This window comes from Malania oleifera, chromosome 1, assembly GCF_029873635.1.
Source record: "Malania oleifera isolate guangnan ecotype guangnan chromosome 1, ASM2987363v1, whole genome shotgun sequence".
Classification (NCBI taxonomy): Eukaryota; Viridiplantae; Streptophyta; class Magnoliopsida; order Santalales; family Ximeniaceae; genus Malania; species Malania oleifera.
In genome coordinates this window covers 1,062,359-1,086,577 of record NC_080417.1, presented here as the reverse complement: position 1 = coordinate 1,086,577, position 24,219 = coordinate 1,062,359, and the positions used below count along the sequence as shown (strand labels likewise).

Here is a 24,219-nt window from a genome sequence, read left to right as displayed (position 1 = left end):
CAAAAGCAGCAGTCCAGCTGTCCTTTATTCAAGACTTTTGCGTTTGTTCACTATTTGGTGTCAGGATTGTAAATTTTATTTTCTCTTAAAGCGTCTTTTAAATAAAGGTGGTGGGTCTCCACACAAATGCAGCCGTCCATGTGCTGTCACTTTTTCTTAAAGTCTTTTGTTTTTTGCGTCGGCTCGTCAGTCTTGTAAGATTTTCGCGTTGATTTAGTGGACAATGGGGTCCTTTGAGTACCCGCACTATCTCACCCTGAATTTCAAATGGTTTGAAGTTCGAGCCCTTGAGTCTATAAATAAGGAGTTCAGTTTCATTTGGAACTCACACCAATTTGGGGATTCTTTAGTATGAATCTAAGACGCCTTGAGCTCCACCCAAATATCTCTTCTCCCTTTTCTCTCTTATCTTTCGTCCCTAGGAAATTATGTCATGTAAATAAGATTATCAAGGAATTTATCAAGTAAGCTTTTAAAGCTTTTATTATCTTAATTCATTTTGTTTCTTTTTTGGTATCATTTACTTCTCTTTGTAAATCTTGTATTTTTGGTTGACCATTCTTGATTTCTTTAACTTCTTTCTCACTATACCTTTTAACTATTTTCCTCAAATCATATCCCTCTTCAATTTTTGGTAACTTAGATTTTGTTAATGTTTCTTTTAGTCTTGCTAAATATTTACTTCTTATTTTTGGGTCTTCTATTTGCTCGATCATCTTGAGCATATCTTCACTTTCTTTTGAAATAACATTTATGTTTGAATTCATAGAAAAAATGAAAGAAAAAGACGTAAATACTTTAAAAGATTTAGCAGTCAAAATCACAACACATTTTTCCTCACATCTCAATTTTTTTTTTTTTATTATTGCTCCACAATGTTTTGTTTTCCTAGTCCTTCTTTATAATTTATGATATCCTTATACGTCTATTTGAAACCTATCTTACTTGTTTGAAAATGTTTTGAGATTCCATTTTTCGCTTGTACTATTTATCTTCTAAACTCCAAAGAAACAAAGAGTAGTAAAAGTCAAAATCGTACTTTTTCACCTTGTCCTGCCATCTCATCTCATTTTAATATGAAAATTAAAAATAAATATTTAATTTGACTTATAAATAGAACTTATTTCTAATAAAATATAGAGTTGTAATAATGACAAAACAATAATTTTTACGATATTTTGTTCATTCCTAAACCCAAAAATGTATCAAAAAGACATTCTAAACTTGCTATTCTATCAAAAAATATCCATATAAAGTGAAAAAAAAAATAAAAAATGAAGGGGCTAATTGTCTTTCTATTATATTGATTACACATCCACAAAAATTGAATAGGTATATTCACACATTGGTATAACACAATATATTATTATATATGAAAAATAAATAACACAAAACTCACATTACATACATTTTGGTAGTTTATAGGATCGTCTCCACCATAACCGACACAAAACTCACATTACATACATTTTGGTAGTTTATAGGATCGTCTCCACCATAACCGCACATGTATTCTAGACGAATAGCAAATTTGATGTTCATTTATATGCTACTTGTTTAGAAGGGGTCAACCTTAGACTCGAATAGTTACGAAATATATGATGATTAAACAAATTATAATACACGATATGTTCTTCATTTTCATCATGTAGAAATCCAAGTAGAGTTGCTTGCTAATTAGTACATAGAAGTAAATTTACATAAAAAATTAGAACTCTCCTTGCCGTTGAAAAACAAAATCAAACAAATTAGCTACCAATATATATTGTCAAGGCTAAATATTACTGCATGAAAGTGTTTCACTAGTTCTCAAATACCCTTTTTATGCTTAAGTAATGACGATTGTCATTTAAACCTTCGTAAATATTAATAAATGCCCTACATTTAGTAACTATTTATTAATTATTTTGAGTTTTATCTTTTGATTGTTACATATTCGTGTTTAATTAGATTAGTAGTGGATGACTAAAATATTAGCATTAACTTTTTTTTTACGGTGGGCCACCTTTTTATTTTAGATAATTTTTGTCACACAAAATTGAGTAATTATTCTTTCATTCTTTTATTTTTTCCTCTTATGATTCACTTAGACTTTAGAAAATTTTAAGACAAGAAAAAGAAAATACAAAAAATTTCAACTTTTCGTATTTACTTATCAAAGAAAGTGAAAAAAAAAAAAAAACGAAAAATATATTAAATTAATGAATAAATTTTTAATTTTATACGTTAATAAAATTTTTTTTTTTCACTTTCCATTATATTTTCTAAGGATTCATTTGGAAATTTGGATCAAAGATTTTGGGTGCCTTGCGTAGTTACCGCCTCCGCCTCGTCGTCTTCAAGCTCAAGGTTTTATTTTTTAGTCTACTGCCGAATAAAGCGAAAGTGGAAGTCTGTTACCAGCGTAGTCACGTCGGTGACGGCGATAGATAGATTACTCCACTCCTCAGAACTCAGAAGCTGCAGGGCAGGTAGCCGAATCTGCATGAATAGGAACCAAAATGTTGCAGAGTAAATCCTTCGTTAAGAAAACGAGGCACGGTAAAGTACTAAAGGTCGATCTTCACGCTCTTCTTCTTCCCTCCTCCTCCTCCTCGTCCTTACCCTAATCCTTATGTCCTAAGTTCATCGTTTTGCAGGTTGTTAGGGAGCACTATCTCAGGGACGACATCTACTGCGGGTCTTCCATTTGCAAAGTCTGCGACTCTTCCTCTGCTCGCCTCAGTCCGAATGGATCCCCTCTTCTCATTGTCGACACTAATGTTGTTCTCAACCAGGTTACTAGCTTCTTCTCTCTTCTTTATTATCTTGTTTGTTGTCAACTTGTCTCTCCTGCTCTGTCGCGAGTCGCTCGCTAGTCGCTTGAGTTTTGATTATTCGCATGGCCCCTCTCTAGATTGATTTGCTCGAAAATCCGGCAATTGACGACGTCGTTGTTCTATCCGTGGTGTTGGAAGAGGTCAAGAATAAGAACAGAGCCATTTACGACAGAGTCAGAGCCCTCTGCAACAATTCTCTTCGGAAATTCTTCGTTTTCTCGAATGAGCACCACAAGTATGTTCTTCATTAAATTTCCATTTAACGAAACAATTCATCTTAATGCCTATTTCTTTTTTTGGCTAATTAATGTTCGTGTTATTTAAAAAATTGTTCAAGAAGCGATTTCAGTCCTGATCTTTATTTATTTATTTTTTCGAGGGATACTATTTGTAGCTATTATTGATTAAGGCGAATTCAAAAGGTTTATTCGGATGAAATAGCATTTTTGGTATTAAACCTTCTTCTTCTTCTTCTTCTTCTTCTTCTTCTTCCTGGAGCTGCCATTTGTAGCTCTAGTTAATCACAAGGCTAGCGTAATTAGGAAATAATCTTTACAAATATTTTGAAATTTCAAATGTGGGATGTTTCAAATGCAGGAAAATCGGCCATTATAAGATTGTGTACAACTAATAATAGATAGATTAGCTCTCTGTGTATTTGTGCACAAAAGCTGGTGTCCTGACAATTATGGTTTTTAAGTGCCTTTCTTCAATTTCTCATTGATAATGTTGTTGCTCTTGCTGGTAAATCTACTCCTGCTGCTTTTCTAACTGCTGTTGTTGATTTGGCTTTTGCTGCTGTTTATTTATTTCATCGTTGGATTCTAAGCATTGTTTGATGTGGTATGCTTTTCTCTTTGCGTAGGGATACATATGTCAAAGGCATGGATGGAGAAAGTCCAAATGATCGGAATGATAGAGGTTTGTTCTTTGCCAAAATAAAAAAAAAGAGAAAGAAGATAAATTACCCCACAAATTGAAGTTTCACTAATTTGCAACATTTTGCTCCTTAAAGTTTCAATTTTCAACTTTGATGGGGTTTGTGAAGGGGACTTGAAATAGTGTGGGCATGAACTTCAATGATCAAACGATCACAATTAAAATTCTGGGAGCGAAGTGAATTTCAGGGAAAGCTTTGGGGGCTTGTGGTATAATTTACTTAGAAATGCACACACACACACTACTTAGAAATACACACACACACACACACACACACACATGCACATAAAAAGGGTTAATAGTTCTAAGACCCTAATAGAATGATGAGTTCTGTTCTTTGAAAAAGAAGCACTTCTAAACCCCTGAGCTTGTACTACTTGGTTGTTATCCTGACCTTGTCATCTACCTAACCAAATCATTGAACTTTTTAAATCATGCTAATTTTATCCTGCTCCTGCGGTTAGCAGCATCTCTAAATCAATAGTTAAATTTGATAATGCGACACCATTGAATATGATGGTGGATCCTTGGAAGTTGGAACTAACCTTTTTGTTTGTTTTCTTTGGTTTCTCTTCCTTGTTTTGTGCATTGGTGCATACATTTAATACCAGTATATTTTAGAGCTTTGTCATCTCGTACGACTTCAACCTTTAACTTCCCAGCCAAATGGCATCATCTTTGCCATTAAATTTAGACCACTACTTTGTTTTATAAATCAGTTGCAGCAACGCATGTAAATTAAGTATTCTTACGAGTTATGAAGATGACAACACGTGACTCATGTGCTGGCGGCTATGCAAATGAGGCTATGTTAAACATGCTGCTTTTATCCACGTAATTAAAAATATAATGTCATCACATTAAAAAAATTTAGAGCATATCTAGTGACACTGTCAATGTTAGGATAGAATTAGTGTGATTTAAAATGTTCAATGACTTTATTGGGGAAAAATTTTGGTAGAGAAACCAAAAGTAGACAAAGGTTTCAGGATTTAGCTGCTCTTGACCCCAATAAAAAAACATATCAATTAAATTAAGTGTTGTTTTTTCATATAAAAATAAAAAATTTTACTAAGAAGAACGCTAAAAATGAAAATTTTTGTGTGTGTTTTCAGAAATAAGAGAAAATCCCACTTCTTATGATGAAAAACTCAGCCTCAGTGGGAGTGGGCGTGTATCTTTTTTGAAGCTACCATATTTTAAAAAAATTTCAAACTTTTGATGTCCTATAAATTTGTGATTCAGCGATTCGGGTGGCAGCTCAGTGGTATCAGAGTCATCTTGGTAGTGGAATGAGGGTCTTGCTTATAACTAATGACAGGGAGAATAAGAGAAAGGCTACCGAGGAGGGCATTTCTGCAGAGACAGGTACAGCTTTGGCATGCATATATATATATATATATATATATATATTCTTCTTCTTGATTCAGGTGTCCTTATTTGTCTGATTTCTTACCATTGAATTGATGTTATGTTACAGTTGAGTCATATGTGAAGTCCCTGGGTAAACCAGATTTGCTGGATCTTCTTGTGAGGCCTGTCTCTCAAGATGTAGACATGGAGACTGTTGAAGATTTGAGACCATCAAAGAGGAAAGTCATATATATTGAGGTAGTGATTGTACAAAGTGCATGTCCGCTGCTCCTAGAGTCTGCTTTCATAACTTTTATTATGATTGGTTATCAATTTTCCCACATAGAAAAAAAAAGAAAAAAAAGAGGAAAAAAAAGAAGCTTTACAAGGTTTTCTTCTTCTCTGTTCCTTTCAGCATAAGCCTATTTCTGAGATTACATCTGGCTTGCTCTGTGGAATTTATCATCAAGGAAAACTTCGTGTTAACCGTTATAATCCTTTTGAAGCATATGTTGGAAGTGAGAGCATTGGAGATGAAATAATTATATATGGACGTGGTAACATGAACAGAGCTTTTGATGGAGATGTTGTGGCTGTGGAACTTTTGCCACAAGACCAATGGCACGAGGAAAAGTCTTTATCTATAGCAGATGAAGGTATTTCTAATGCCTTTTGGACAAGCTAGAAGTTCTATTTCTAAAAACTGATCAAATTTGTGTATGCATGGACATGAAAATATTTGCAATAGAACTTGTCGTATGAGAAAACGCTAAAATATAAGAGGCTGCGAACTCTACTTTTTGGATGGACACTTTTCACTAGTCATTATATATAGGAAATAGAGTCTCAGGTGGTTTTCCAAGTTTTAAGCCCTTGGTTGACACATACTATTCTTAGTTTTGGCAATTATCAAGTGTGGATCAGGTTGAGAAATGTTAATGAGCCAACGTTTTAAAAGGTTCAATTGAGGCTTGCCTCAAGATGAGGCATTCCCTAAATACCTTGATGCTTAGTCTAAAAATACCCAATTCCAAAAAAGTCAATGTATCATGCATTGACTTTTACGCATTTATACAATAGGCACACCGTTTACGCTTTTTTATTTAAGACTTTTGCATTTTCTGTGTGTAAATCTCTAGTGAAATTTGGTTAAAAATTTTTAAGAACACATCTTTTTATGGAAGGCATGTCCTAACATGAATTGATATCTAAAATTCTTGAACCTTTCCAAAATAATTGAGAGTTTTATCTTAGATCATTAGAATAATTTGAACTTTGTAATATCTCTTGGCATGATTTACTTAATGAATTCAAGGTAGTATTTTTTGAATGGCTAACATGTAGTTTGTAAGATATATTTGATTTGATTTAATTTTTTTTTTGTAATTTTCTTAATAATTTTATTTTTTAAAAAATATTTGTAATTTATTTTCATATTTTTATCTAAAAAATAAAACTGTCAAAAGACTCATGCCTCAACACTTAGCTTACAACTTGCCTTACCTCGTAAGGGTCAAAATGCCTCACCTTTTAAAACATTGATCTGAACCCAAACTTTTTTTGGGTCAGAATCTTTGTTACCTTGAACATGGTGTGTTCCGGTTTGTCAAATGGGAACATGATCGCTGTATAACACATGCTCTAAAATGCATGTTAGGAGTATACTTATATGGTTGAAATGTGTAACGACACTGATATATTTAATAAAGAATGTTGATGTGTTTCTAAATCAGAAGATATTTTCCTCCGTGAAAGAGATTAATAAAGACTGAAAATAAAATTTAAATGCGATGATGCTCCACTTTTAATAATATAAATATTTCATGGAAAATATTGCATTAATGCTTCAGATGGCTAGACTTAGTATTCCAAAACAAAAATGTTGAATGTTTCATAATTTTCATACCAATTCAGACCATTGGTTGGGGGATATGCCTTTGTCTACTAAATTCCCTTGTCTTTTTGATTTATCAAATCTCCATGATACTCCTATTTCCACTTTTTTTCTTCCGCAAGGAGAAAGACATTCTTGGAATTTTCAATTTGGGAGAAATCTTAATGAGAGAGATTAATGAGCTGGCCCTCTTGACTAGGCTGCTTGATTTTTTCATAGTCATTTGGGGAGTGACAAAAGGGTTTGGAGCTTAGACATTTCTGGTGAATTCTCTTGTAAATCCTTTTTCTCTTATTTGACTCATTACCTCACTGTGGAAGGCCAAAGCGCCCTCAAAAATAAAAGATTTCATTTGGTCTGTGGCACTTGAATGAATTAATACCAATGACTTGCTTCAGAAGAGAAGACCCAATAAAGTTTTGTCTCTGGATATTTGTGGCCTTTGCTTGAGGAGTGGAGAGCCTTGTGCGCATTTGTTTCTTCATTGCCCTCACAGTCTTTGGATATCTGTGTCCTTTGCTTGAGTAGAGAGCCTTGTGCGATATCATCACACACCGTGAAATCGGTGGGAAGAAAAATCATGGTTGTAGCGGCTGTTACGGACTGCGACCATTATGTAAAGGCCACTACGGCCGTTATGTAACCACTACAGGACTGTTACACCAAAAAAATATTTTATTTTTTGCTTTTTCTTCTCATTTTTTCCCTCTCTTTCATATATCATTCTCAATATACCTAGTGGCAAGAGGGGGAAAAGATTATAATGAGGATGACAATGATACAAAATTTATTATTTCTTTAAATACTCACAATAGATGCATTAATTAACAATTTGAAAATACTAACTTGTTATGAAAATACTTTATTTTGTTAATATTAGTAATGTGATATTTATGTTCTATATTTTTCAACTTCAACCTTCTTTCTTTTCTAGCTATTTTATATTTGTATTATTCGTATGTCTTATGTGACTAATAGATTACTGGAGTGTATAATGTATTTTGTTTTATTAATTAATTTAGCACACATAAGAATTTATCACAAATAAGAACAATGAGAAGTATAAATACTTGCACACACATAATTTTTCTATCAATGGTGGTTTAAAACAAATGTAAACTTGTTGCCCTTATCAAATAACTTAGTTACGCAAACTGAAGGATCCAAAATACACTAAAACTCTTTCTAAGAAGGGCTAAAAGCTTAAAACATGCGAGTACGCTAATATGCACAAGGTTGTGCATGCTTCAAAAAAATCCACGGCTGTTACACCCGCTTCCCGTTATGTATCATCTGCTACTCTTGCTTCCCGTTACACTCGTTACGCTACGCTACCCGCTACCGCGATTTAAAACTATGATTTGGAATAATTGATTTGGTATATTTGGTTGTGGGTGTGTCAGTCCACATTGAAGGCGTTCTGCTCCATCATGTTTCGAGGCATTGGTAAAGGAAATGGTAGGAAAGCCTTATGGCGATGCTCTATTATGGCTATAATTTGGTGTTTGGACGGAAAGGAATGCTAGAATATCAAAGGAGTGGCTGTGTTTAATAACTTGCTTTGGAGTAGAGTGACTTTTCATCATTGTGGGTGTTAGAAAAAGGGTTTTTTCACCACGTCTCTTTGGAAGACATGAGCGGGACTGGTTGGCTCTCTTGCATTGATTTTGGTTTTGGGGCTAGAATGTGAAACTTGTAATTATTTACTTTTGATGTAAAGAGAGGATTTTATTCTCCCTTTTTTCTTTTTCGTTTTATTCTTCTTGTATATTCTGCATTTCTGCCCTCTGTAATAAAATTTCTTTGTTTATCAAAAAACCAAAAAATTTAATTAGGTTTTTACTCCTTTGCAGAGGATGAGGAGGAAGAGGATGTTCATTTAGCTCCAAGCAGTGCTGATGATGCACCTAGAAATACAAATCTAGTGCAAGGGGGCTCTAGAGAGACAAATCCTGTCTCATGTCGTCCATCTGGTCGTGTGGTTGGTGTTATAAAGCGGAACTGGCACTCGTGAGTTGGTTTTTAACTTGGAATCTTTTTGTTTTTATTCACAAGACTAGTTAACTCATTAGTTATTGTTAGGCCTTGTGGATGATTTTTCTGTAAAATATCTGTGCCTGTGCATTGTTTTTTTTCTCAGCTCTATGCTTAGGTTACTCACCCTTGGAGTCCTTTCAATATATCTCGTTTCTTATTTTAAAAAAATCATAAGTTATTGTTTTGGAGGGCGTGCCTTGGATCAATGCTAAGGTTGCTCCTTTGTGACCAGTTAGTCAATGGTTTGAGTCCAAGGAAACAGCCTCTCCACATAAAAGTAAGGGTAAGGCTGCGTACACAATGACGACCCTCCCCCTACCCTCACAAAGCAGGGAGCCTTATCGCCTAGGGACACCCTTTATTAGTTATTTTTTGCTTCACTCAACATGTGTTCCCTACTTTTTGACATGGTGGTTATAAATACATATTGAAGGATGCATTTTCAATTAAAATACACTATGAATTAAGTAACACATCAATTCCATTGGTAGCGTTTTGGACTGTTCTCTGCACTTCACAGTCAGTACGCTACTACGGTACTGCCCAATCACCCACAAATTAACACCTAGCTCCCTTGCATGGGAGGATATTATTCCTGTATTCATTTTTGGGAGGATGTTTGCGTGGGGGTTCAGCACTGCTAAATACTTTTCCTCTATTGTCTTTTGTCAATTTAACTAGTATTTCTTCTTTTTTGATTCATGATGGTTCTTGAATTTCTTGGGATTTTTATTTTAGAAAAGGTTTAAGTGAGTGATTTGGAGGAGCTTGCCTCTTTGCCGTATGTGTTAAGAGGGCTGTCAGGTTTCTAATATGAGGATGCTAGGGAGTAGGTTTGCACTCCTTGGGTAATTTTTATTTTAAATGTTTTTTTTCCTTTTGAGAAATTGTCGAGTGTCATGTGACCATGACATCATGGGCCCACAATGCAGGAGGAGAGTGGATGAAGCAGCATGGGCCCCCCTGCCACCTTTAGTCTTTTTCATTTCAGAAATTGTTTCTATTTCTACATCTGTTTCTTTCTCACTTACCCCTTTTCTTCTGTTGCTGAAGTTTTTTTCAGTTTCGTAGTAAGAATGGGTGATGGTATTCTGCCTAAATCTATTCTCTTCATGCCGCATGGGCCCATAATGGTCGTGCACCTGTGATAGTCACAGGTCCATGGAAAATAGTATTACTCCTCATTTTTGCCATCTTACGTCTAATGCATCATTTTTCCTGCAGTGTATATACAAATCATGGGTCCCTTTCAAGATCAAAGCTTATTTGCAACAATCTGTTTGAGAGTAGGAGGCCCTTTAAGGCATTATTTATAGCTGTGTTTTTCTTCGGTTTTAACTTTTCATTGATTGTACCTAATCTATTTCTGCATTGTCTATTTTCTTGAGGCTTGTGGAATAGATTGGTTTATTTGGAGGGAATTGGGTGTCTCTGAAGATGGTGTATGAGTTTTTGAGTATTTCTTTATTGGGTTTGGGAAGACTTGGAAGAGGAAGGGTGCTGTAACTTTGTGGAAGTGTGCGCCCTTGCAGTTATGTGGGGGTTCTGATAGGAGTGAAATGCGAGGATTTTTAATGGAAAGAAGCCGTCTTCAAATTTGATTTGGGACAGGACTTGGTACTTGCCATATCTTTGAGCTTTTATTGTAGGCTATTTGAGGGGTTTATGTTTTGAGGATGCCCAGTGGGAACAGAAGGCTCTATTGTTTTGATCGTACTTTTTTATTTTCTTACTTTGACGATTTCTTGCCCTCCTCTTCGTATATTCTTCTTCTCTATTGAATAAATTTCTTTTTCTATCCTAATCTTGAGTGCATCACAATATGCTGTCATCATTAAAATGAGATCATACTTTGTTATTGTTAAGAATGATGATGCCTTTTATTTATTTATTCTTGAAGATAAGATATTTAGCTTTGAGCTCTTGTTGTTTTGCATTAATCATGGATGAGCATGCTAGCCATTTTTAGAAGGGGATGCCCCATAGTTTTGGTTTTTTTTGAGGATGTATAGTTTATTTGTGAAGCTAGAGTTGGGGTTAGTTCAAAGATTCGGCAATTGATGGACAATTCAAAGATATTAGACTAGTAGTCTAGTGGATTGAGAAAAGAAAGTGGGAATTTAGTTTTAATGAGGGTACAAGGAAGCTCAAATAGCCAAGAGATTTCCAAAAGTGACAATTTCACTATCTTGGGAAGATTATTTACAAGACAAATAGGAGATTAAGGATGGCATTGGTTACTGAATTAGAGTAAGATGGATGAAATGGAGACGTACTTGTCAGCTCTTGGGTGATCATATACTAGTTAGTGAAAGAATTTGATAAAATGGCTATTATGTTGATTGTGCACGTATGTTTTACCGTACAAGTTATTGGGAATTAGAGATGCAAGATGTTGAAAAAAAAGTGGTGTGAAATAACAAATTACCATAAATGAGTTTTATATGAGAAAGTCATCACCTAGTGCTGTATCTGTTGGTCGGAGAGTGATCATGTTCACACATTAATGTTCAACATTAACTTCTGGTGCTGAAGAAATCTGTTCAGGCTGAAATTTAATCTGCAGGCTGCATCTTAGGCGGGTGCTGAGATGTAAAAAGTGCTTGAGGAGACACGTGTCAATTCTGACATGTGGACAACAAAACCTTTAAAGAGGAATATGATCATTCTGCTACTGTTGAGAGCTCGACGGTTATGAAGGATGATTTAGGTGAAAAGGTCAGCTAGGGAGGTTGGTTAAAGGTTAAAAAGAAATCAGTTGATGTGTTTGATGATGAAGTAATTGTGAGTGGTTTTGTGTGTGATGGTGGTTATTGGATTAACTTCACGCAGTATGGGTAGTGAGTACACTTTAGATTCCTTGGATTTAATGGGTGATATTTCCCATGTGTCTCCAGCTTCCTTAGAAAGTTTAGAAGGTATTCCTATTGTGGAAGTAATTGTGAGTGGTTTTGTGTGTGATGGTGGTTATTGGATTAACTTCACGCAGTATGGGTAGTGAGTACACTTTAGATTCCTTGGATTTAATGGGTGATATTTCCCATGTGTCTCCAGCTTCCTTATAAAGTTTAGAAGGTATTCCTATTGTGGAAGATGATGAGATGGATAAAGAACAAGAAGTAAATAATCATAAAAGAGATATTGCTTGCGCTGTTTCTCCTGTAAAGAAAGTGAAAACTGAAATGGATATTGACTCTCAGCAATTGATGGATAAGATAGGAGCTAAGAAACACCAACACTTCTGGAAGCCTGAAGTGTCGTGTCCAGCAATTCAACACCTACCCAACACATATCCAACACTTGTCGGAAATGTATTCATCAATTATTTTTAATTTTTTAGATATGGATGAGACACTTCCTGACATGGCAAGGACATCTTCGGAACACTTCTTGCCTTGAAATGCTGCGTTTTGTTGCCCTATGTTACAGAACTACCCCACCTCCACTCCCCATAAAAAAAAAAAAAAATTCAGGAGAGGTTGAGAGACCGAGTGTCAAGAGGTTCTTTGACATTTGAGTGGTTTGACTTTGGGTCCTAGCGCCACTGACCAGCCCTGTAGAGCACCAGTCCCAATGGACCTCCTAGCCCCCATAATTCCCTCCACTCTAAAGCCATCGACGGTTTGCGACAACTGTTAATATATATTTTTAATTTTCTTGATGAGTGATGCTCATTGTCCACCATCAATCATGCCCTTGGGTTGTTTTTTTTTTTTTTTTTTGTTGTTGGACCATTATTCTATAACATGAATGTAGGTGATGATTGTATAAGTTTAATTTGTAAAATGTGTCATTGATAGTTTTGCATGAATGGTACCTATATTGCATTCTAAATCAAAATTACCGCAACCGATACAGACACAAGACACAGATATGACACAAAGATGACATGATAACATGACAATTTCGAGAAAATGAGGATACAATTAATTAACTTATCCCTGCCATGCTGTATCCTCATTTTCTTATATTTTAATATCAATTAATTAACTTATCCCTGCCATGTTGTATCCGCATTTTCTCAGAATTGTCATGTCATCATGTCAGCTTTGTGTCATATCTGCGTCTCGTGTCTGTATCGGTGCTACCTAGGATGGGAGTATGGTTGTTTGATCATGGAAGAAATGAAGTTCGGTGGATGGTGGTAAGAATGAAGCAAAAGAAGAAAAAAAGAAGGTTAATGTGAACCAGCTATGAAGTGTTCGATTAATCATGGAAGAAATGAAGTTTGGGTGGATGGTGGTAAGCATGAGGCAAAAAAAAAAATTTATGTGAATTAGCTAATTTGAAGTGTTTGATTAGTTGTGATAGGAAGGGGTTAAAAGGGGGTTGTTTCACTTAGTTTCTATTAGGTTTTGGTTTTTTTTTTTCCCCTTTTATTTTTTGGCTTCTTAGTGAGGAATGAGGACTTTTTGTTCTCATTTTGATTGTTTTTCTTCTTTTTCTCTATTAATATTTTTTTTATAGTAATTTTTTTTCTCCATGAAGTGGCTGATCTCAGGAGTCAAGACTCAAATATGCACACTTGACAACTAAGACTTCTTTCATGTGTATCAGATGGCAGCCCCACTTGTGTACTAGAAAAAAAGGACACAATAAGAAATGGTTCCATTATAGACTGGAGATAAATGGGCTATCCTGGTTTAGCACAAGGTGTTGAAAATCATTTAAGATGGCTTAAAATCTTTTGTAATCATGGTCTCTGTCACCACCTCAACCTTCTTGATGATAAGAATGCTTGTGTTCTCACCATCTCTATGTAGTGCAATGCATTTGGCAAGAATGAAAGAGTCGTGTGTACCTATTGTGTATCATAATACAACATTGGTTATTTCAAAGCTTGTTTTGTCACAGCATGGTTATTTTTTTAGGTGGATATAATACATGCTTATTATTTTATTTTATTTTTTTGATAGTTGGTATTGGTTGACATTTTTATAACCATGGAGTCAGTCATTCATAACTCTGTATAACTCTGTGCAGTTATTGTGGGTCTTTGGAGCCAATGCCTTTGCCTGCAGGTAATGGTGGTGTTGCACATGCTTTATTTGTCTCCAAAGATCGCAGAATTCCTAAGATTCGGATACAAACTCGACAGCTTGGGAATCTTCTGGACAAGAGAATTATTGTGGCTGTTGATTCTTGGGATTGTCAATCTCGCTATCCTTCAGGCCATTATGTGCGAACCGTAGGACAAATAGGTGATAGAGAAACTGAAAGTGAGGTATGTAGAGAATCAGAAATGGGTTCACAATTTTTTTAATTATATACTATTATTTTTAATTATTTGACTGGTAGAATAGAAAACTTTTCAAAACAATTTTCTGGAAATGTTTCTATTTTAGTATTTTTCTGAACCATATTGTGTTTGTTTCCTCTAGAGTCTTAACAATCTAAATTTAAAATGATTTACCTTATTATCTGACATGGAGTATGTTTTTGATTAGTCCTAATTTAGTACGATGATGGATGCATCAATAAAACGAGCAGTTAACTTTTGACCTTGCAGGTGGTTTTGATAGAGAATGATATAAACTCTAGACCATTTTCTTCTCAAGTATTGGCATGCTTGCCTCCATTGCCATGGTCTGTGTCTTCTGAAGATCTGGCAAGTCCCATTAGGCAAGATTTGCGACATTTGCATGTTTTTAGTGTGGATCCTCCCGGTATGCAACCCATAGGATTATTTATTTTACTATTCTGTCTCTTCTTCTTCTTTTGCCACTCCTATGTATTTTTACTGTATATATATATTGTTAGATTATCACTTTACCTAAAAGCTTAAGCTGTTGTTAGATTACCACTTTGCCTAAAAGCTTAAGCTGTTAGGTTGTGGTTCAAGTTCAACAATGTATATCAAGCTTTAACATATATTTATTTATATATTTTTTGCGGAATTGTATGATTATGCAGTTAGTTTATAGGCATCAAACTAAATGCAAACGAGCATGGGCTTGTGGCCCAATGGATTATCACCTTGTTCTCTCCCTGTTCAGCTTTCCTTTGTGAACTTCTTAATTTGTTTCAATGCCCCCCTTGATCTTTATTTCCACCATAAAACATGTAAGATGACAAATTTGTCCTAATGAGGTAGACTGAATTTTTTCTCCATATTTGCCTTCATTTTTCAGTTTGCAAAATAAATTAACTATTTAGTGAAAGAATAAACTCATGATTTTAGGATACCATGTAAAATTTGTATTGTGATTTTCATAATTGAACATCAATGACAACAAAAAAAGATTAAGTTATTTAATATCACAAATTGAGAACAAATGTGGTATTTATGTATTCTATTAAATTAAATTGACCGTGGAGGGAGGACATTGAAATACTGAGGACATTGGGCGTGGGAGGGGGGGTGGGTTTGAAACAACTGAAAGGCTAGAGAGCATATTGAATCTTAGTCAAGATGCAAGGATTTCTGCAGGATGAAAGGATATTGAGAAATATAAACAATTATGCTTCTGATTTCTGCAGGATGCAAGGATATTGATGATGCACTGCACTGTACGGCTCTTCCAAATGGAAATTTTGAAGTAGGAGTTCGTATCCTTTAAGTAGCCAGCTTTCTCTACATGAAAATTGTTGGCATAGCTGAAGCTTAAGATCTATTTATTCCGTTTTTTATTGGGCCATTTGCCATTGTAGTTTTCTCTTGATCTTGTAGATTGGTTCTTGAGGCTTGTGCACTGATGGGTCTCTTTTTTGTGCTGTTCTGGTCTGTTTGTCTTCTCTGTTTGTTTCTGGAGGAGCTGCCTACCTATCTTTTAGTTTCTATTGTTCTATTCTTTTGTTTCTTGTGATCAAAGGGAATCTTACTGCTCTTAGTTTCCTTGATTTATGGGCATTAACTTCTGTCATTTAAAGTCCTTTTCCAAAACATATAACAGATCACTTTGCATTAATATTTGTTTAAAATTATTTATTTATTTATTTATTTTTGTTACTTCTTTAAGACGATGGCTTCTTTCCTTCATCTTTTGTGCAAACATGATATGTGCTTCAAAGTTTTGTTAGCATTGGTTTGTCCCATTTTCCTTTGGTTCAGATATAGTTCTTTTGAGAAGCATGCATTTGGCCCTTCAGTGTTTATCTTTAATGATGTTTAACAAGATATTGCTGATGTAACGAATTTTGTTCATCCGGGCACTCCCCTTGATGACGAAGCAGCACAGAGGGGCACTTCTGTTTACCTTGTTGAGCGCCGAATCGATATGCTTCCAAAACCTCTAACAGAAGGTAATTTTTTATTTAGAAAATTTTCAAGTCTTTTGCTTTTATAATTCTCAGTGTTCGTGCATTTCAATAATTTCTTTTATGGATGCTGGCAATTTGGAGCCAAAGCTTACTCCAATAGAAATTATATTTTGCAGATATATGTTCTCTTCGATCTGATGTAGAGAGGCTAGCATTCTCAGTTGTTTGGGTACTTGCTTTTTTACCCCTTATATGTCATTTAGACATCTGACAATGATTAGCACCTTTATGACATACTAAAGTCTATGTATCTAGTGATTTTCTTCATTGGAGGGGGGAAATATCTAATGTATATGCAATTCATTTTAGCTAATCTAGGACAATGCAGGTCAACAATTGCTGAAAATCCCTGTTTATTGACTCTCTCTCTCTCTCTCTCTCTCTCTCTCTCAATATGCTGTGATGCATATGCTATGCAATATGCTGTTAAAATACTATGGTGCACTCCTCCATGCTGTGTGCTAGTGCGCCTGTGCTATGATCACGTACTTGTTATCCAGTAGTATGTCATATACGTTTCTCTCCTTAGTTACTTAGCCGTATGTTTTCTGGATGAATTTGAAAGGGGGATGGGCAGACATTTTCTTGCAATAGCTATTTAAAAATAGAAATAAATAGTTTTTAATCAAACAAAATGCTAGTTTTCTGGTTGCAACAAAGCTAAAGCTTTTGAAGGAGTTGAGGAAATGGAAGAAAGATGTATTCAGTGATGTTTTCTGAAAGAGGAGAACCTCTTTTTGAGGAAATTAAGGGGCTGACAAGGAGATTTGGGGGAGCTTACTTGATACTGATAGTGAAGGGGAAAGAAAACTAGTGGCAAGGGCGGAGTTGGCTTAGGTGGCTTTAATTGAAGAGTTCTCTTGGTGCCAAAAATCTGGAGCCCTCTGGCTGAGGGAGGGGCATAGGAACACAATGTCATTGGTTAGGCAATGTTTACAATGCTTTTAACTTCTTGCATGATGTGGAAATCAATTGTAAACTATTCTAAGAAATTGTGTGTTTTTTTTGGGTTTGGGGGTGGGGGTGAGGGTGTGAGGAGCGCAATCTATGATTACAGTGAGTGTCTTTCTTTGTAATTATATGAGAATGCTTCGAATTGGAAGACAATATGATGTGATATTATAGATACCCTTTGAAGAAAGGGACTTTGATGGTGACAAAGCCTGGGAACCTCAAGGGATTACTATGTTTTTTTGCAATGTAATTGGGAGGTGGTGAGGGGTAATATGTTCAATGATTTTTATGCAAATGGGAATTGTTTCTTGTGTATGTGCTACCTTCATGTTGCCTAGAATGCAGATAGTTTGTGGAATGGGATTGTGGTATGACACATGCTTTAAAATGTGGCATGTTAGGTCTGTATGTATAGCGATATATTGGTGAAAAATGTGTAATGATACTTGTGTATTTTGGAGAGGATTGAGGTGTTTTTAAATCTACAAGGCTTTTCTTCTGTGAAATAGGTGAATAGTAACTGAAGATAGAATTATAATGTGTTAAGTATCTCCTTTTACTAATAAAAAAAATGTGACATATTGAATAGAACTTTTGATTGCTAGATTCATCATTCTGGATAAAAAGTGTACCATATTTTGGAAAGTTCATACCAACTTGTGGTTCACTAATGTGAGCATTTTCTAGTGACTATGTGCTACCTTCATGACTCTCATTCCTAAAAAGGTGGTAGCAAGGAACAATAGGAGTCGTAGACCCCTAAATTGTTTTTCTCATGTACATTATTATTCTTGCACTTATTGTTAATATATGTGTGGATTCTAGATTGAAGGGTGGAGAGATTGGGGCATATAGTGAATAGAAGCAAGTATGGGGTGGGTGAGAATGGGTGGTGTACCAATGGTAGTTTGAGATGTTCATTGGAGAGCCCTTGGAGATTTATTTGTTAAATTTATCCCTTGTTTACGCCTCACATTAATTTTGTGGTGGGGATGTTTTCTTGGATTTGATTTTGGAAAGATCCATGGTTGGGGAATGATATTCTAGGCATGTCTTTCCCACGTCTCTTTCATTTGAGCTCAGGGCAAGATAGTACGATTTTCCTTCTTTGTGGTTGATTCAGGTAGCCATTTGGTCTCTTGAAATTTTCATTTCAGAAGACCTCTTAACGATAGAGAAATGTTGAAACTCTCATCCTTGTTATTGGTATTGAACAACTGTCATCTTTCTTCAGATAGGGATACTTGGTATTGGGAATTGTATCATTTGGGGGTTTACTCCTGTAAATATTTTTTTGAGTTTTGGACCCATTCTAATTCCTGTTTCCCCTTTAATTCTTCTATTTGGAAGGCAAAGGCTCCCCCAAAAATTGAGGCTTTCATATGACTGATTGTGCTTGATAAAATCAATACTAACAACCTTTGAGGGCCTTATATCCGGATGTCTGTGTTATGCTATTTGAATTCTGAAATGGCGCCTCATTTATTTTTACACTGTGACTATGCCTGGAGAATTTGAAATAGTTTATTTGGTGTGATGGGAGAATATTGGCTCTGTCTGGCATTGATGGAGGAATTGTTGTTGATTTCGTTTGAGGGGTTTGGTAGAAGGAAGGAGTGGAAGACAGTATGGAAGTGTGGTATTTCTGCAGTGTTGTGGGCATTATGGTTGCAGGGTAATGCACCTATTTTTTTCAGGAAGAAAATTGAGTTGGCAGTTGGTTTGGGAGAGGATTCATTACCTGGCTTCTTTATGGTTTGTTGGGTTTGGTTGCTTAAAGGGAGTTATTTTTTTGGATATTCAGTGAGACTGGAGTAATCTTCTGCTCTGAATTTTGTGTTTTTTTTTGTTCCAGTTTTTGTTTTATTAGTTTGTTTTTTCTGTTTTCTTTCAGTACTTTGATGGGAGAATTCCTTTTCTCTTTTTGTAAATTCTCTCTTATCAATGAAATCTCTTCTTTTGCGATAAGGAAAAAATGAAAAGTAAAGATTGAGGCTGATTCACTGGTTAGAAGGTCTATGGTCATGCAGATTATATTATTCTTGTGCTTATTGATATTTTCTTTTGCTTGTCATGTAGATTTGTGCTGGTTAATGTTGCTTCCTAATGCTTCTCTTTTTGATGGGTTTTGGACAAGGCAACCTTGTGACCATGGTCTTAAATTTCCATGAAATTGTCGAAATTTCTGATTTTTGTCGCCCTTGAAATTGAAATGGCAGTCAATTTCCGTCTTTCATAATTTCCGTCGAAATCTCAACAAATCATCTGAAATTTATCGAAATCTTGAAATTTTAGCGAAACTTGTCGAAATTTGAACTATGCAATGAAATTTCCTTGAAATTCAAATTAGAGATTTTTGAGTGAAATGAAATTTCTCTATTAATTTATTTTATTTATTTTTATTGAAACAAATGATTATTACATGTGCTTTTGAAATTATATGAAAAAATAAACTTATAACAACATTTTATTTAACCATTCATTTCTAAATTAGCATTATTTGTATAATAAATAATATTTAAATGATTTATGTATTTCATTTGTATTAACTGATTCACTAAATATTTTTAATGTACATTATCTTAATTCTTGCAAATATGTTTGACGCACATATTATATTACAACTTCTCCGCCTTATACACAACATAGATGTATTTACTTGTAATATATTAGTCCTAAAACTTATATTACTATGTCTATTAATCATTTCTAAAGTTTCATAAAAAATTCCATGTTTTACTAATGATTTCCATTATTTTTTCAAATCGAAATCGAAATTTCCGTCGAAATTTCTGTACTTTTGGAGTTTCGAAAGTTGAGTCGAAATCAAAATTTAAGACCTTGCTTCTGACAAACCTTGGCTTCTTTCCTTTTCGAGTTGGTCATGGAAGTTTTTGGTAGAATGATGGATATTGTGGTGGCTGAGTGTTTCATATAAGGCTTCAAAGTGGGGGAGACAAGAGCTGGGGAAATTTCTCTCCCACATTCTTTTTTCTAATGTTATTGTTACTTTTTTTGGAGTAGAGTGCATTCAAATTCTTACTTTAGATGCATTATCCTGTGCTTTGAGGTGGTCTTAGGGCTTAAATCAATGTTGCAAAAAGTGAGATACACGAGGGGAATGTGGGAGTGGGATTTTGTCAGCTAGAGTCTAGGTTGCAGCAATGGGCAACTTCTTATTGCTTATTTGTGTTTTCATTGGAGACAAATTTAAATTTATAACAATATGGGATCATATGACGATCATATGATTGGAAAATTCGAGGGGAAACTGCCCATGTGGAAATCTGTCTTTCCAATGGAGCTAGACTCCACTCTTGTTAAAAGAGCGCCATCTAGCCTTGTTATCTTCTTATTATGTGCTCCCTTTTGCGAATTCTGTTTCTCCAAGGCTCAAGGGGATTCAAAGAAGGGAAGACTTGACCTGGTCAAGAGAAGGGTTGAGAATTATAATCCTTTCTTGGCTTCGCCACTTTGTTGATAAAAATAGATTCTATACGGATTCAAGCACACATAACAAGAATATAGCAGCAATATAATATCAAGACCGTCTGACATAGTGGGGATAAATTGAAATCTACAATTGCCCTGTGAGATTTTTATATTTCCTTCTCTCTAATCCATGCGAGGGGTTTTAGTCCTCCACTCGTCCCTGATTTTTTCTTTCCTTCTAATAGGTTCCAATAGGCAACTTAGTTCTGTCTTAAGCTGGATGTGAGTCATGTGACATTGATATGGGCTGCCAGACACTTGGGTTCTGTAGGTAGAAAACTAATTGATCTACTTAATGAGTTCTTAAAAATGGATCTATGCAAGGTAATTTGTGGAGGGATGTAATTGTGGCAAAGAGCAGAATTGGTAGGATTGGTTGGGCCCCTCAAGCTGATGAGGTTGAGTTCTGGGTGGGTGATCATGGGCAAGAAGCTGGACCATGGGTAGACCCTTTTTGGAGACTAATTCAGAAGAATTGGATCAAGAGATTAGTGTGTTTAGTTAATTGGTTGATTATGTGCATTTAATTTAATTTTTGTAGAGGACCACATGATGTGGGGGTGTGGAATTTCATCAGGAAAGGCTGGAATGATTTCTTTTCTTGTATTAGATTTCAGGTGGGGAATGGGGATAATATTTATTTGGCTTGATGTATGGTGTGCAGGAAGCCCTCAGTGTCTTTATTTCCAGCCACTTACAACTTGGCCTGTGACAAAGATGCTTGCGCCAGTCAACACCTCCAAACCTCAGATCAGGGGCTCTTTTGGAACGTCCCCTTAGAAATGTGGAAGATTGGGAACACAACCAGGTCACAGACTTCTACAGATTTCTGTACAGCTTCCAGCAGCATAATAGTACTGATCTTCCAGTTTGGGCCTTAGATGAGAAGCAGGTCTTCAGTGTTAGATCCTTCTGCAGGAAGCTCTTTCCCTTGGAGTCAAAACAGCTTTAATTTCCCTTGGACTCAGATTTGGAAGACAGCTGCCCTGCAGAAGCTGCCTTTCTTGCCTGGGAGGCAACTCATGGTAAGATCTTGACTTTGGATACTTTTCAAAGAAGGGGTCTGTTAGTCGCCAACAGATGTCCTCTTTGCATGGCTGACGCAGAATCAGCGGAGCACATCCTCCTCCATTGCAGTTAGACCAGGAATCTTTGGAATATGGTGTTGACTCTGATTGGGCAATGGTGAGTTACCACCAATTCTGTGGGAGGGGATCTCTGGGCCTGGAAAGGGATTCAGATAACAGAAGAGAAGAAAAAGGCTATGTCCATCATTCCCCTTGCAATTTTCTGGCATGTTTGGAAAGAGAGGAATAGGAGAGTGTTTAAAAAATCAACCTCAGCACTCCAGATCAACAAAGAACACTGGTTTACAGCGGTCAATAACGGGTTAATGGGACTGTTAATGACTATAATGCAATCTTTGATCTTTGTGACACCCTTCAGGGTGCTTGACTTGCTGTACCATGGGCTGGCATTCCCTTGATGCCTTCTCAATATATTTTCCTTTCTTTATCCATTTTTAAATTTTTTTTATAGGATTATGTGTATTTGGGAGTTTGTTTGTAGTAGATAGGTCTTTTAGGGGTTCATTTATAATTTCATTAATTTTATTAAGGGTTTATGTGTAGTTCTTGTAATTTAGGCTTTCTTATAAATAGGTTGTGGAAGCCATGTGAGAATTTTTGATGAATTTAAATTTTAAGTGAAGTGTGATTTCCCTCCATTATGTCTCCGTCCCTCCCTTCCTTCTTCACCTTCTGCCTCTCTTATGTCCTTCATCTCTCCCACATTCTCTCTTGGCTGCAATTCCTTGATGCTGGTCTGCATTGTTTGCTATCAGAGCCCCACCATGATCTCTATTCTTTCATTTCCTACTTTGTCCGTTTCCTCCCTCCCTTCTTTTCTGTTCTGTTTTGTACTCCTCTGTCCGTCTCTTTCTCCTGTTCTGCTTCTGACTTTCTCCTCTGTTCTGTTTTCTTCTTTTCCCCCTTCTCCTATCTTCTTCTTCTTCTTCTTCTTCTTCTTTTCTCTTCTTCATTCTATGCTCCCCCTTAATTCTCTTCTCTGAATCTCTTTGATTCTCTTCTTCTTCCTCTCCTGTTAACTTCCAGCCCCTTATTACCCATCTGCAGTATACAGATTTCTTCAGAATCCTCAAAACAACTGCTCTTCTTCCTTTCCTCATTCTCCTTCCATCTTCTGTTCTGTTCCCCCATATTCTTCCATTCCATCAATCTTCTCCATTTTTTATCCCACATATTTAGACTTTCTCCATTCATCACTCTCTTTGTCACCACACCATCTGCAAATATTCAATTTCCCGTCTCAATTCTGATATATATATATATATATATATAGTTTTGCCCTTAGTTCTCGAACATCCCTTTTCTAGAAGATTTTCATGGCACCTCCGTCACCATTAGAGACCCCAAAAAATGCGTCACCGAAAGTTCATTCTTGTACGACCACACATTTGTCCCATGTGCCGTAAAATGATTTCCTTCCCATGGCCTTTCAAAATCCCTACTTCCGTGTGTTTTTTTGCATCACGCCTCCAATGCTACTAACTTGGCATCCTCTGATCTACTTACAGTCCCAATTGAATTGCCGGAACCTCGCCACTGGTGACTCACTCATCTTAAGTTCCAGCTTCGGTGAGTGGGGGTGCAAACCAGGTTCTGTTTCTCTTTCTACAACAGCAACAACGACAACAGCCACAAGTCTTAAGTCTCACAATGTGGGGTCGGCTACATGAATCTTTTTCCACCAATTCACATGATCAAAGGCATTAACCTTAGATGGCTTTAAAGCTATTAAATCCTTCTTTACCATCTCATTCCGCATTATTTTAGGTCTACCCCTTCCTCTTCTTGTACTAGTAATAGTAACAAGCTCCCTTCTTCTCACAGGTGCACTATTTGGCCTGCTTTTTAGATGCCCAAACCAGGCACCCCTCCCTTATCTCTCTCTCTCTCTCTCTCTCTCTTTTGTTGGTACCAAATCTGGATCTTTTGTTTATTGCAAGGCCCAACCGGTCTTTTCTTAAAATGGCCCAGTTCTTTTCTCTATTTACAAGCCCATTTTTTTTTTTCAAAACCAGCCTATGCATTAAACTGCAAGGCCTGTTTTTCACTGTGCCCAGACCAACTTCATTAACCCCAACCATATCAGCTGATGAGTAAGCCACCATGCCCTGACTTGTCATCAACCACATCAGAATATGTTATCAACCCTGCCACGTCAGCATATTGATATAGTCTTCTGGACAAGAAACAAGCCCTGAATCCACATGCTTGACTGGGATTAGCTGCAGTAAAAATGAAAAGCAGCATGGTGATAACTGACAAATTATTGGAAAAAGGAATGGCTTCTCAAATCAAGTCATTGGTGCTACCAAAGAAATTTAGCTTCTTGCTTCACTCGAGTACTGGCTTTCGAAGAGGGCAAGTTCATTGCTACTTATTTTTT

The 24,219-nt window shown here is 36.0% G+C and overlaps 1 protein-coding gene across 1 annotated transcript in view; it reads left to right on the top strand.

The window, feature by feature from the left end:
* Nucleotides 1–2,286: 2,286 nt before the first annotated feature.
* The window catches only part of LOC131155206 (exosome complex exonuclease RRP44 homolog A), a 68,020-nt gene continuing 46,087 nt past the window's right edge, over nt 2,287–24,219 (top strand). The window contains exons 1-13 of the mRNA XM_058108175.1: nt 2,287–2,555; nt 2,640–2,777; nt 2,897–3,054; nt 3,685–3,740; nt 5,004–5,126; nt 5,239–5,369; nt 5,527–5,767; nt 8,859–9,015; nt 14,026–14,266; nt 14,552–14,708; nt 15,523–15,591; nt 16,159–16,284; nt 16,419–16,471. Of these exons, the coding sequence (XP_057964158.1) occupies nt 2,502–2,555; nt 2,640–2,777; nt 2,897–3,054; nt 3,685–3,740; nt 5,004–5,126; nt 5,239–5,369; nt 5,527–5,767; nt 8,859–9,015; nt 14,026–14,266; nt 14,552–14,708; nt 15,523–15,591; nt 16,159–16,284; nt 16,419–16,471 (1,704 nt within the window). The 5' untranslated portion in view covers nt 2,287–2,501. The remainder of the gene's footprint in view (nt 2,556–2,639; nt 2,778–2,896; nt 3,055–3,684; nt 3,741–5,003; nt 5,127–5,238; nt 5,370–5,526; nt 5,768–8,858; nt 9,016–14,025; nt 14,267–14,551; nt 14,709–15,522; nt 15,592–16,158; nt 16,285–16,418; nt 16,472–24,219) is intronic.